At 36.8% G+C, this 12,500-nt stretch overlaps 1 protein-coding gene across 1 annotated transcript in view; it reads left to right on the top strand.

Annotated features, from left to right (window-relative positions):
* The window catches only part of LOC140940558 (DELTA-stichotoxin-Hcr4a-like), a 25,558-nt gene extending 13,385 nt beyond the window's left edge, over window positions 1-12,173 (top strand). Inside the window, exon 5 of the mRNA XM_073389544.1 lies at window positions 11,684-12,173. Coding sequence (XP_073245645.1) covers window positions 11,684-12,063 — 380 coding nt within the window. The 3' untranslated portion in view covers window positions 12,064-12,173. The remainder of the gene's footprint in view (window positions 1-11,683) is intronic.
* Window positions 12,174-12,500: the final 327 nt, after the last annotated feature.

Below are 12,500 nucleotides of genomic sequence, written 5' to 3' on the forward strand. Positions count from 1 at the left end.
CGAGGTGTCCGCAAATTTCGCAAAAATCGCAAATTCAAGCGTCCTCTCTCGCAAAACGAAGAACCCTTTCGAACCAAAAATTTGTTTATGTAAAGGTGTTTAGGTACTGTAATACCTCGTGAAAGTAGAAACTCAGAAGAATCGATAGTTTCTTAGTTTGATTTTTGGTGACGTCACGTGTAAACCAAGAATTCTGCACTGAAAAATATCTCTCATGACGTATAATGCTGAAAAAAAATCTTTCACTGTTATACGTCGGGGAAGACATTTCTAACGCAAGAGGTTTGGGAAATTCTTACACAAACTAAATCACCCATACTCCCCTTCCCCACAAACGTCCAATGGTCATGTCAACCATTTAGGGGGTGGGGGAAGGAACGGATTTGACACCTTAGTAAATGTCATCACGTGGTGGTTTTCAAGACTAAAGTTTTGCGTTTCAAGATTGAAAACTACGCCGATAAAAGACACAAATGGAAAGAGAAAGTTTTAAAGAATGCTCAGTTTCCATTTTGTGGACAAACAAAAGCTGTTCGCAATTGTCTTTCGAGCAATTCAACCTTGTTGTTATGTACACGGCGGATCAGAGCGCTTGGCTTTTTTTGAACCAACCAAGGCAGCGAGGTTTCAGAAGTCACTTGAGGTATATTCTCTACTCTATGATCAAAGAAAAGTACGTTGTTAAAAGGGAATTTTTGAATTTAAAAAGGTTTCATTGCCTTTTTCTACATTTCGATATCGGCGTGAAAGAAAAAATTCCACAAAATCTGCATTTGAAATTTATTTTTTGCTATGTGCTTAGCCGATTCAACTCGCGTGAACAGATTCACGATCCAGTTGGTGTATACGCGAACTAGTTCTTTTTAGGATTAACTTATGGGTTTTTAAATAGAAATTTTCAAGAAATTATATTATTTATCTGTCATTTTTCATTCATAATATTAGCTCAAAAAACGACCGTGAGACTAAAGGTGATGTTGCGTTACATACATGCATACATGCATGCATACATATATCATTTATAGTGAAACCTCTATGAAGCGGACACCTTCGGGACCCTCCCAAGTGTTCGCTTAATAGAGGGTGTCCGCTTAATAGAGTTTGTAAAAATTGCGCAATGTTTGTTAACGATCAACATTCAACAGTTACTCTGTACTGTGATAAAGTTGCATGTTGTTAAAGAAGCTATCCAGAGTTCAATTTCATTACCTTTCATTACCAACTTTAATTTGTTTTTAAATGCAAAAACATTAACTGACTTCAGTACGTATTTCAAGGACGTGATCCAATACTGCTATTGTCAATTCAGTCCGATGTCCGCTTAATAGAGGTTTTTAACAATAGAAATGAGCCGAATACATCTTATTTTAGCGCGTTCGCTTAATAGAGGTGTCCGCTGGATAGGGGTTCCTTATAACGGGAAATATAAGACGTTAATTTCGGGACCTGGCTTAGTGTCCGTTTAATTAACAATTAATGAATGAGGCTGAGTATCTTATGAATAATTATATTATGGAGATCGAAGAGGGTGTTATCCGTCGAGGCCGTAGGCCAAGTTGGATAACACCCTCCGAGATCTCCATAATTCTTCATATGATACGGAAGCCGAATTCAATAATTGTTTTATTTTTCATTCAAAATAATTCCTAGTTTAAAAACAAAGCTAAAACATGCTTACCTCCATCGATATTAAGTTCACCTTCGATAGTGCATGTTTAGGGTTGCTCAGGTCCGTAAATATTCTCCAATAGCAGATGCCGCCCTTCCAGTTGTGTTCTTGCTGTCCTTGCCACGTTTTTAGCTATTATTTCGCCTAGTTTTTCCTCTTGAAACGAGTGAAATGTCCGCCATTTTTTGTTTTCACAACCAAAACAACTCAACCTCGTCCCCAGCTCTTCTCGGTTAACGGTGCATTAACCTGCAAGAACGCTGCATTTTTGACGTCATTTCCTCGTTAAACACAAAATTCTTCCAAATTTGGTCATCAGTAGCTGGTTATGGTAAATTATGCGTGTGATTTTAGCCAATCAGAATCGGAGAAATATTTTGAATGAATAATAATAGAGGTTGTCCGCTAAATTGGGAGTCCGCTTAATAGAGGTTTCACTGTATTTGAAAAGGTCAAAAGTAAAATGGCAGCACTTGGCTGATGTGGACCCTTATTAAGATCATTCTCTCGATCGCGATCTTGTTAATGATTAAAAACTAACTACAAACTGTATCCATCACTATCAGCTAATAATTACTACCTAATAATTAAAAACTGATCACAAAACTGTACAAATAAATTTATATACAAATAAATAAATTTATATACAAATAAAACAATGGTTTAAAAATATATTAAATCTTCAATGTTCTTGTTTAAGTTAACACAGGTTCCTTTTTGAAAGCTAATTTGATCGATTTCTTTACGCTGCTTCAAGGCGCTTTTAAATCGATCTTTATTTACCAGATTTGTGGTATTGTTATTTAGGCCATTCCATACAACCAGACCTCCAAAAATTAGGGATTGCCTGCCAAATTCAGTATTCATTCGTCTCATCCTCATTAAGAGGATAGACAGCACTCTTACTGCCTTGTTGGAGACAAACGATAACTGGTGTGTCAATATTGATAGAGGTCTTCTTAATGGTGTAACCACGCTTCAGTGCGAAGACCATGTTAAATATCTTGGCGTCCTATTGGACAGCAATTTAAGCTGGAAATTTCAAATTAATAATGTTGCATTAAAAATAAGCAGAACTGTTGGTGTTGTTGCCCGTCTTAGGAACTTTGTCCCACGTACAACCCTTTTAAATATTTATCAATCATTGATCTTGCCTTATGTGACATATGGTTTGGCGGCTTGGGGTCAAGCTGCCAAAACCCATTTACAAAAAATTCTCGTGCTTCAAAAACGAGTCCTTCATTTGACGTACTTTTCTGAACCTAGAGCCCATGCTGTGCCTTTATTTATTTCCTCGAAAATTCTACCCTTACAAATGTTATATGCTGAAAAAGTATCTTCTATAATGTTTGACGTTTCCTGCATGAATGCTCCGTCTAACATCTGTGGTTTCTTCACTAAAGCTAATTCAGAGCAGAAGCATGAGACCAGGTTTTCTTCGTCTGGAAATTATTATGTCCAAACTTCAAGACTGAATCTAAATCAAGATTCTTTTTCCAGGTTTGGAGCTAAACTTTGGAACGCAATTCCTAACGAATTTCGTCAACTCTCCAAAGGAGCTTTTAAAAAAAATTTTCATGACTTTTTGCTCTCGATAATGGAAGAAGAGGATGATTATGTTGAAGTGCCCATTCTCCTACTAAAAATGGCAAATTCTGCATCCTCGACTGAATGTACTAATAATCGATGGGTTCTGGTAGTAGTAAATTTGATTGTAATATCATTCTGTAAGACTATATATTTTGTAACTTTAGCTTGTTTTTCAGTAATTCTTATTTATCCACATAGTTTATTTAGTTACTTTACAATTATTCTTTTATCTGTTATGACTGCTGTAACCTTTCCTCTCCGCCCGCCTCGTCTAGCTTTTGCTATTTGCGGGTGGAGATGGCAAAATGATGTGCATGAAATAAAGTATAGTGTGAGGAAATCTTTATTGATTTGAAGAAGGCCTTTGACACTATTGACCACGAGATAATTCTAAAAAAACTTACTAAGTATGGCGTTGATCAAGACGCCCTGAAGTGGTTTAAATCTTACCTAACTAACCGTATGGAAAGGTGTAACGCAAACAATCATCTATCTAGCGCGAGCCCTCTAAATTGTGGCGTACCTCAAGGGTCAATAATTGGTCCTCCTCTTTTCTTAATCTATATAAATGATCTACCAAATTGTTTGAATGTGGGCTTTCCTAGAATGTATGCCGACAACACTAATGTTACCTTTTCTGCAGCTGCTATACCTGATCTTGAGTCCCAAATCAATAGTGACCTGAAATATATTGATCGCTAAGTTAAGTCTCAATGTCGCCGAAACAGAGTTTATGGTTATTAATTAGCTCGAGGCAGAACCTACAGTCCTTAAATGACTACACAATGAATATTCATGTAGACGACCGGCGAAAAATATCTGATTGGTCGTCGCGTGACCACGTGACAGTGCCAAATTCAAAATGGCGGCAATACCTCCATAGTTTGTTTATTCCAGTGGAAAGAAGGTTAATTGCGGCTTAATATGAGTTACACATGCATATCGGATATTTTAAGAATAGCCTAGACTTTTTATTATCCTTTCTTACCTATTCCTATGGGATTCGTTTCCTGCGATGCTCCCCATTTGGCCGGTTTACAGGATTTAACCTTGGATCACGAAGGACAACAATGTTTCTGAAAAAAGCAGGGTCACTAGAAAGAACGGCCTTTGTTCACAGCTTAATGCAGCAGATAAATAAGAAACTATGGGTCCTTTGAAATTGCTTAGACACCTGGTAGTTATTTTATTATTATTATTATTACTATTATTATTATTATTATTATTATTATTATTATTATTATTATTATTATTTTATCGAAAAAGTAAAGCAAAAACATTTTTTCTCCAGCAACACTTTCCAGTTTATAAAAAAAGCTTGAACATGAGTTAAATGAACTTTAGGGGCCGACTCAATCTGGTGTGCAGGATATTTTTTCCCTTTTTTTCCCATAAGCTTTCTATTACAGTTGTGCTGCATGCAATTGGTTTCTTCCGACAAGCGCTTGCAGGGAATTTTTTTTCAAAATCATCCCCCCCCCCCTCTCAAGAGTTAAATGGTCGGCCCCTTAGTGTCTGCATTCAGTCTTTTCACTGAGAACGGGTGCAATTTTAATATCAAAACTTTAAAGCCGTTTATGACCGAGCAAGGTTTTTTTTCTTTTCGATGGTTACTGTGCTTAATATGAATAAGAAAATGATATTTTTAAAATTAGGGAAATACTATATTTAAAAGAAGAGAACTTTGATTCAAGTGTTAGTTCGAAAAAATACTGATTATATTTTTTTAGTATATAAAGGTTAAAAAAGTGATGCATACAGTCTAAAGTGATACAAAGGAGTAAAAACCCAGATCTTTCCATTAATAAATTTTACTGACACTGTCAGGGACATATGCTTTCCTTGAGTACACATTTGTTCGTTAAAAAATCTTGTTTGTGAGGCTGCACTTTGTTTGATTCAGGATCAATCAATCTTTTCTGAAGAGAAATGAAAAGTAAAGTATGTTAACATGACAGATACTTCAACACTGCCTTAGCCAACAACTAAGAAGAAACTGAACTTCATATCAAAAAAACAAAATGAAAACTACTTCACTGTGAAACAACAACCCCTTCAAATATATATCACATTAAATTCATACTCAGTGCAAAATGTAGACCTGATGAGAAGTTAATAGGAATAAAAACAAATGATAATTACAATGAAACTATAATGTTTGAATGAGATCTGTGAGTGTTCTCTCATAATTCTGACAGAAGATCAAAATTGGAAACTGCACATCCTACACAACTGCATTCATCAACATGATTCAACTAAAATTTCATTAAGACTCAAATTTTACTCCAAACTTTAAACCCCTGTAAATTTAATTTGTAATGATTTTTTTTTTCTTGGAAAGAACTTTTGAATACTTAGTAGCATGTTATAACTCTGTCATTCATTCATGACTTTGCTCCAAAAAAAATTGAGCCAAAAACGATGGACAGAAAAACAAAAGCATTCACAGGAAAATTACCCTGTTTATCTCCTTCCAGAATCCAATTTTCAAGCTAAGAAGCACCCCTCACAGAAAGCCTTGTGTACAAAAATTTAGTACTAAAAAATTGTACATGGGGGAAATCATGTACGCAAGTGCAGTTCCTAACGCGGAAAGTAACAAGGACCTCTTTGTGTATAATCCCAAGCCAAATTTATGAGCAAAATAATCTAAACTTCAATCCTTCAATTATAAAATTGCAAGCCTAAATGTACAGCAGCTATACACATTGTAAGCAGAATATTTTTACAAATCAAATGTTGCTGGACCTATGGAGCTGAAAACACTCTCACATTTTTTCACCTGACAGTTCGGATAAAAATCAAATTTCTGTAACATACAAAGCTGTAATAATGTACAACAACAATGAAATGTGGATCGATGGACAAAATCACGTTTCGAACTACACACTTTAGAAAACTGCCGAAACCCGGCCACTTTCGATCCACTAGCTACAAGACAATTTAAACACCAAGACGGTGGCCAAGAATAATTCTCTACCTTCTTTATAATTTCCGTTGGTACCGAGTGACACGAGATTACGAAAAATTGTATTGCGTGACCAGCGTGACTTTCTAGAAGCTTCGCGAGAGTTCAATATAGTTTGTTTATTATAGGATTTTGTGTACGCGTTTCTAAAGCGATATATTTTGTAATCTTTCTATAATTAGACTATTTGGAAATTTATAGAATGTTATTGTGAAAGTATATGAGTAGGCTAGTCCGAGTTAAGTTTTAACTAGTTTTCACAAGCGAAGAGAGTTTGGCGTTAGTCGTGTTTAGGCAAGTGTGACGGATGCAGTGTTAATTCAAGTCGGCGGAGGCCGTGTAAGTTTATCAAGTTATTTGAAGTTGGCGGAGGCCGTGTAAGTTTAACGAGTTACGTGCTGTTGTGGAGTTTACTTCGTGGAAACTGCGTTCATTTTTAGAATAAATCTTCTGGTTGCTGTTCCGACAACCCTGCGTTCAGTTTAGTTTGCAACCTACCCGTCCTCTAAAAGATTACCCACGTAACACATGCGGAGATTAAGCATCTAAATATAGTTTTTCCAGGGGCACCCAACCACAATTTTCGGAAAAATATCTGTTCGGAAGACGATTTGAGATCTACAATTTTTGGAACATTTGTTGTAAAATTTCTTGCTTGCCTGCCTCTCCTAGGATTTTCGAACATCTAAGAAATGGTAAAATTGCCCATTTTCAACGGATTTTTACCCTAAAAAGGTCACCTAGAATTTTCGGGAGCCTTTTCTCTGGCTGAAATTTTCGAAAAGGTAAGTTTTGATCCCTATAATTTTCGGATCACTAGACTTTCAGCTAGGAAATCCGAACAGATGAAAAATTTGCAATTTTGGGTACAACCGAACGGATTTTTACCGCGGGAGTACCACAGGCATCCCACGGAAAAAGGAACGATACCTGGATTTACGAGGATAAGAAAATGATAAGGACTTCAAAAATCGCTTAAAACAGTGGATTTATACCTGCCGAAGCTTGTGGATTGCAGGACGACGTGATTCTACTTTGTTTGGCGTCGTCGACGGCACCACGACGACGAAATCTACTGGTCGCGCTTGCGCAGTACACTGTAACTCACTTCCGGTCGTCGTCGGCAAAGTCGTCGTCGTCGTTCTCAAATTTCCTATTAAGGCCTTTTCAAACGTCGTGCTACTGCCGTGCTAAGCTGGCTCGATTGTAGCTCGACTGCAGCACGACTTGGTTTCAGACGTCGAATTTAATTCACACAATGACAGTCGAATGGAACGGCTGTTGCCAAAAACAAAACACAAAAATAAAGAAACGGTTTAGCAAACTGTTAAATATATTCTAATGAAGTTATAATTTATGAATTGAGTTCGGCACGGCGGTAGCACGACGTTTGAAACCAAGTCGAGCTACTGCCGTGTAGCACGGCAAGGCTTGCCGTGGGCAAGGCTATGAGCCTCCTAGATTGATGAGACTGAAAGGTCATTATTTGATTTTCTGTGCATTTAAATGTTGTTCATTTCGTTACAAATCTGTCGCTTTTGGCAAGAGCAACTTTTCGTCCGTTGCCAGCGATTAATTTGTCCTTTTAAAGTCGTAACTAGCGACTTTCAACTGCTTTTATTCACCTCAAGGGTCAAACTGTTAAAAAGCACTTTTAAATTTCTGTAGGTACTTTTTTGTACATCCAGACAGAAATATAGGCTAGGTTATGCCATTTAACGAACCAGGTGATCAGCATAATTGGTGGGAATATCATGAATTTGTCTAGCAGCTTTTGTATGTAGTTTCTCGATATCTTCAAAGAGGGCCATAGAGCAGCTTCCCCAGACAGATATGCAGTATGTAATATTTGGGAGAATCATTTTATGGTATATATCTTCAAGTTGTTCACCTGGAGAAACTTCATTCTTTTTTGCCTTTTGAGTTGGGCAGAAAAAGATTTATGAAGCTTATCAATATGGCTCTCCCATGAAAGCTTGTTGTCAATAAGAACATCTAATGATTTAGCCACCTCAGTGAAATCAAGCACGGACATCACCACACTTAATTTACTGAAGACCCAGCGCCAATGAACCTTTGCCTTGTTATGATCATGGTCTCGCATTTCCCTGAGTGAATTGTTAGCTTATTTACTCTACACAATTGAATGATTTCTTTGAGTAAGACATTTAGTAGTTGAATAACTTGATCCACCGAATTGCCAATGACAAATGCAGTTGTATCGTCCGCACAAAGGTTGCAGTTCTCCATTTGATATGCCTTCTGCAAAGTCAATTACGTATATTGAAAAAAGAGGGGACCAAGCAGTGAGCCTTGTGGGACTCCATGTGACACAGAATATAACTGACATTTCAGTCCATTTATAGTTCAACAAATTGCTTACAGTTTTCCAGGTAACTGACCAGCCATTGTAACTGACGCATTTCCATAAAAGCCACAGGTTTGCATTTTGTAGAGCAAAACTTCATGATCCACTGAATCAAATGCCTTGCGAAAATGTATGAATTTAACTCCAATTACACTAAAAATCGTCGTTGCGAATCGCTCCGTGTAATATCTCCTTAAAAATCGTGAGATTTTTAGAAACATTCAGACTGGCTACTCCCCTTTCTTAAATTAAAACTGAAGCGTTGTTCAGTTTTGTACATATTCCATTGAACTGCCATTCATTTTCTTATCCATTAATTGCCATTCAAGAATTTTGCAGTGTGTAGACAAGAATTTCTGCAGTTTTGCAGTGTGCTGCTCTTTTTCCATAACTTGTGCCCTGAATCTATACAGCTGAATACCGCTTGAATGAAGTTTACTGCGTTTGTTTACAATTGTTTGTTTTATTCTCGCTGAAAAAGTGAGCTTATCTAAAATATGAAAGAGTTTCTCTCTATTCTAACGACAGACTTGTCAGCTTTTCGAGCCCGAGTTTGTCTGTTTTTTTTCCTTTAATAAAAAAAAGTGTAAGTTACTGTATTAACGTTTATATTTGTAGTGAAGGATTGGCTTATAGTTATTAGTAGCGAAAAAGGTTATCGTTTGCTTTCCATGTCTGTCCTCAGACAAAATATTATACACCTTACAGTAAAATTTTCCTTCAGATATTGTATAAATGCAAAGGCTACACATAACTGTCCGTCCGGGCCCGCTTTTTTTAAAAAAAGAAGAAATGAAAAGAAAAGAAAATATAATGGGCTTAAGGAAAGACAAAGGTCTCTAAGTGGGCCTGATTTTCCTTTTAGGTCTTCCCTTAAACACAGAAATACCGACCCTAGAAATCGTAACCTGTAAATTGCTGCTACTGAAGAGACCCACAATTTAACAATTGTGGTGTTTAGCAAATAACCTCCGTGAGAAGTAAAAAATTCTGTTTGTTTGAATTCAAATAAAACGTAAACATATTTCAAAACCTATATTTTCCTCCTACAATAGCCGTTATAAGTTGTTTAATGAGAAAAATCTAAATAACTCAAATTAAACTTAAGTAGCTTTATAATACTGCTTTTAATGCAAAATATGATATTGAAATATTTTCTTTTTTGCGATCCTGAAAACTAACCTGTTTTCACACCATCTATCTAAGTGCAACTTAATTCTATATTGTGACTTTTAATTAGAGTTTTTTCGTGTATCTCTATAACGGCTCGACAGAGTTCTTTTTTAACCTCATCACGTAATCTTCACGACGTATATTATAACGTCTGAGACTTTCATTAAGATTGATTCACTGCAACACCTTGAAATTTAAAGACAATCAGCCTGACCCGGCCAGCCTGACCCGCGCTACAACATTTACTGTTTTGAAGTTATGCTAATTTTAAATTTCCAAATCAATGCAGACCATACATACCTCCAAGACTAGTAATTTTCAGTGTGAGTAATGTCAATGCTTTACATGTAAACAATTGAATAAAATTCTTTTTTTTAATTCGTTCCCATGGAGGTTATTTGCTGAACACCATACCGGCTTGAAGTTCCTGGTGTCGGATTAATTTTTCAGTAGCAGGTCTAGATCGCGCAAAATTCGGCTTTTATCGACTTGAAACTTTTTTGTCTATTGTTATCATAGTGATGCTGATTTTACTTAAAACTGCATTTTGACAAACTTCCGTGATTCATGATCAATCACTGGTGAAAATTGTATAGGGATCGGACAAGGATAATGACTTTTCATGCGATGGAAAAATATTGGTATGGTCTCCGACCGAGAAGTCGTAATTGAAACCCAAATCATGACATTCTAAGGCGAGATTCCAATATAAGCTAAAATAAGCTAAAATTTATGATTAAGAATAATTCAAGAATATTCAGCCTTATAAATAAGACTTATAAATAAAAAGGAGTGTAATAAAACTTGTGGAGCCATAAGTATGTACTACGAGACTCAACACGTCACAAGTTCGAGCCCAGTTCTTTACCGTGAATATTCAAGACGGTCTGAGTAAAGAAAAATTTGCGGATTAAAAAACATCCAGATCTAAGGTTGCATTCCTTTTAGCCAAACTTTTTTCGGATTAAGACAATCCAGATTGTTTGAATTTTCGTGCTAGCTGGAACAAAAATCTGAAATAAGATTGATCCATACAGTAGCTGCCTGCTGTTCTGATCTTCTTCTCAATCGTTTTTCATTTCTTTCCGCTAAATTAAGCGTCTTCTCGTCGAGAAATGAAAAAAAACGTTGCTCTTTAACTAGTGGTGGTTCATACTGGGACTCGTCAACTTAACTGGAATTTGATTCAAGAAAGTGCTGAGAAGCGTGCTCTAAACACACACACACACACACACACACACACATACACACACCCAAACACACATAGGACACTATAGTTTTACGGTGAGAAAATCCAAGTGTTTTCGCTTCCTTACGGATTTATAATTACGGTGGAACTTGAGTTTAACATGCAACAATCCTTTAGTGGCATAGAACAACGGAGGAGTGTAAAAAACGTTTGCCCGAACTAACCTTGACCTGCCGTGAACGATCCAAGTGCAGAGGTGGATCGTTCAGATTGTAATCCTAGATTGGCTTAGTCCTTAATGGAATGAAAAATCAAATTTCATATTGCAAAAACCGACATTTAGATTGGTCAAAAGGAACGAAACCTAATACTTAACCAGCACTGTAGTTCACCTTTTGTTTTGTCAATGGCGGGATATGAAGATTTTGTAATGAAAAGGGCAATGTGACTTAAAGGGTTGAAAGAGCTTTTTAAACGAACTAGTATGAAATATTCAGATATTTTTATCACCCGGTTGCGTGTTATATTCGGGAAAAGATTAGCAATCAACAACACGAAATTTCTGGGTGGCAAAAATTTTATTATCCCACACATTCTTCGTATAAGTTTCGTTTCGAGTACATGCCCCCTATATTCTGTGATTCTCGATTGCCATGAACCATTGTGACGAATAATCATGTTTATGATTTTTGTTTACTTGTTAATTTTTTGCGTGCCTGTTTCTAGGTAACTTGACTTACGGCGCACGAAAAACTAGGGGCAGTACATATGGCGTGGAAGGAGTAATCACATGCTACATCCCAGACATCATGAAAACACTTGCTGTTATGTTTTCCGTTCCATTTAACTACTTTAAGTACAAGAATAGGGTTGATGTTAAGCTTTACCAAGGGGAAAGAGACGCCGACAAAGTTATTTGGAAAGAGATGTATAACGATCCAACCAAATACCAAGGGAATCCCAGGTGGTATACAAAGAACCTGGAAACAGGCCGTTCGGAAAATAGGATCCGAGCAAATTTCTCTATGTCCACCGCCGGTGAGGCGGCCATTGAAATGAAAATATTTACTCAGCCACAAAAGTCTTTGTGGAAAAAATTTGTTTAAGTCAGGCTGAGGTCCCGTCCACACATATCCTGATATTTTTGAATCCGCTACTTTTTCCGTCCGGATTCAAAAATTTCCACGTCCACACGTATGCGTATTCAAATCGAATTTACCCGTCCACTGGTATCCATCCTCGGAGACCTAGGGGCAGTTAGTCGGGACGATAGAATGTTCGTGGTGAAAGTTTACTTATAAATAGTAAACTTTCACCACGAACATTCTATCGTCCCGACTAACTGCCCCGAGGATGATTGGTATCCGCATGTTTTGAATCCGCAATGTTTTCTTTTATCGGACCGTCTTGAATGAATATTCATGGTAAAGAACTGCGCTCGATCTTGCGACATTAGTGGATAAAAAAAAATATCTGGATTTAGCGGATACATAGTGGATTCAAAAATTTCCACTCTGGAGAGCTGATTCAAAAATATCTGGAT

Source organism: Porites lutea, chromosome 6 (assembly GCF_958299795.1).
Source record: "Porites lutea chromosome 6, jaPorLute2.1, whole genome shotgun sequence".
Taxonomy (NCBI): Eukaryota; Metazoa; Cnidaria; class Anthozoa; order Scleractinia; family Poritidae; genus Porites; species Porites lutea.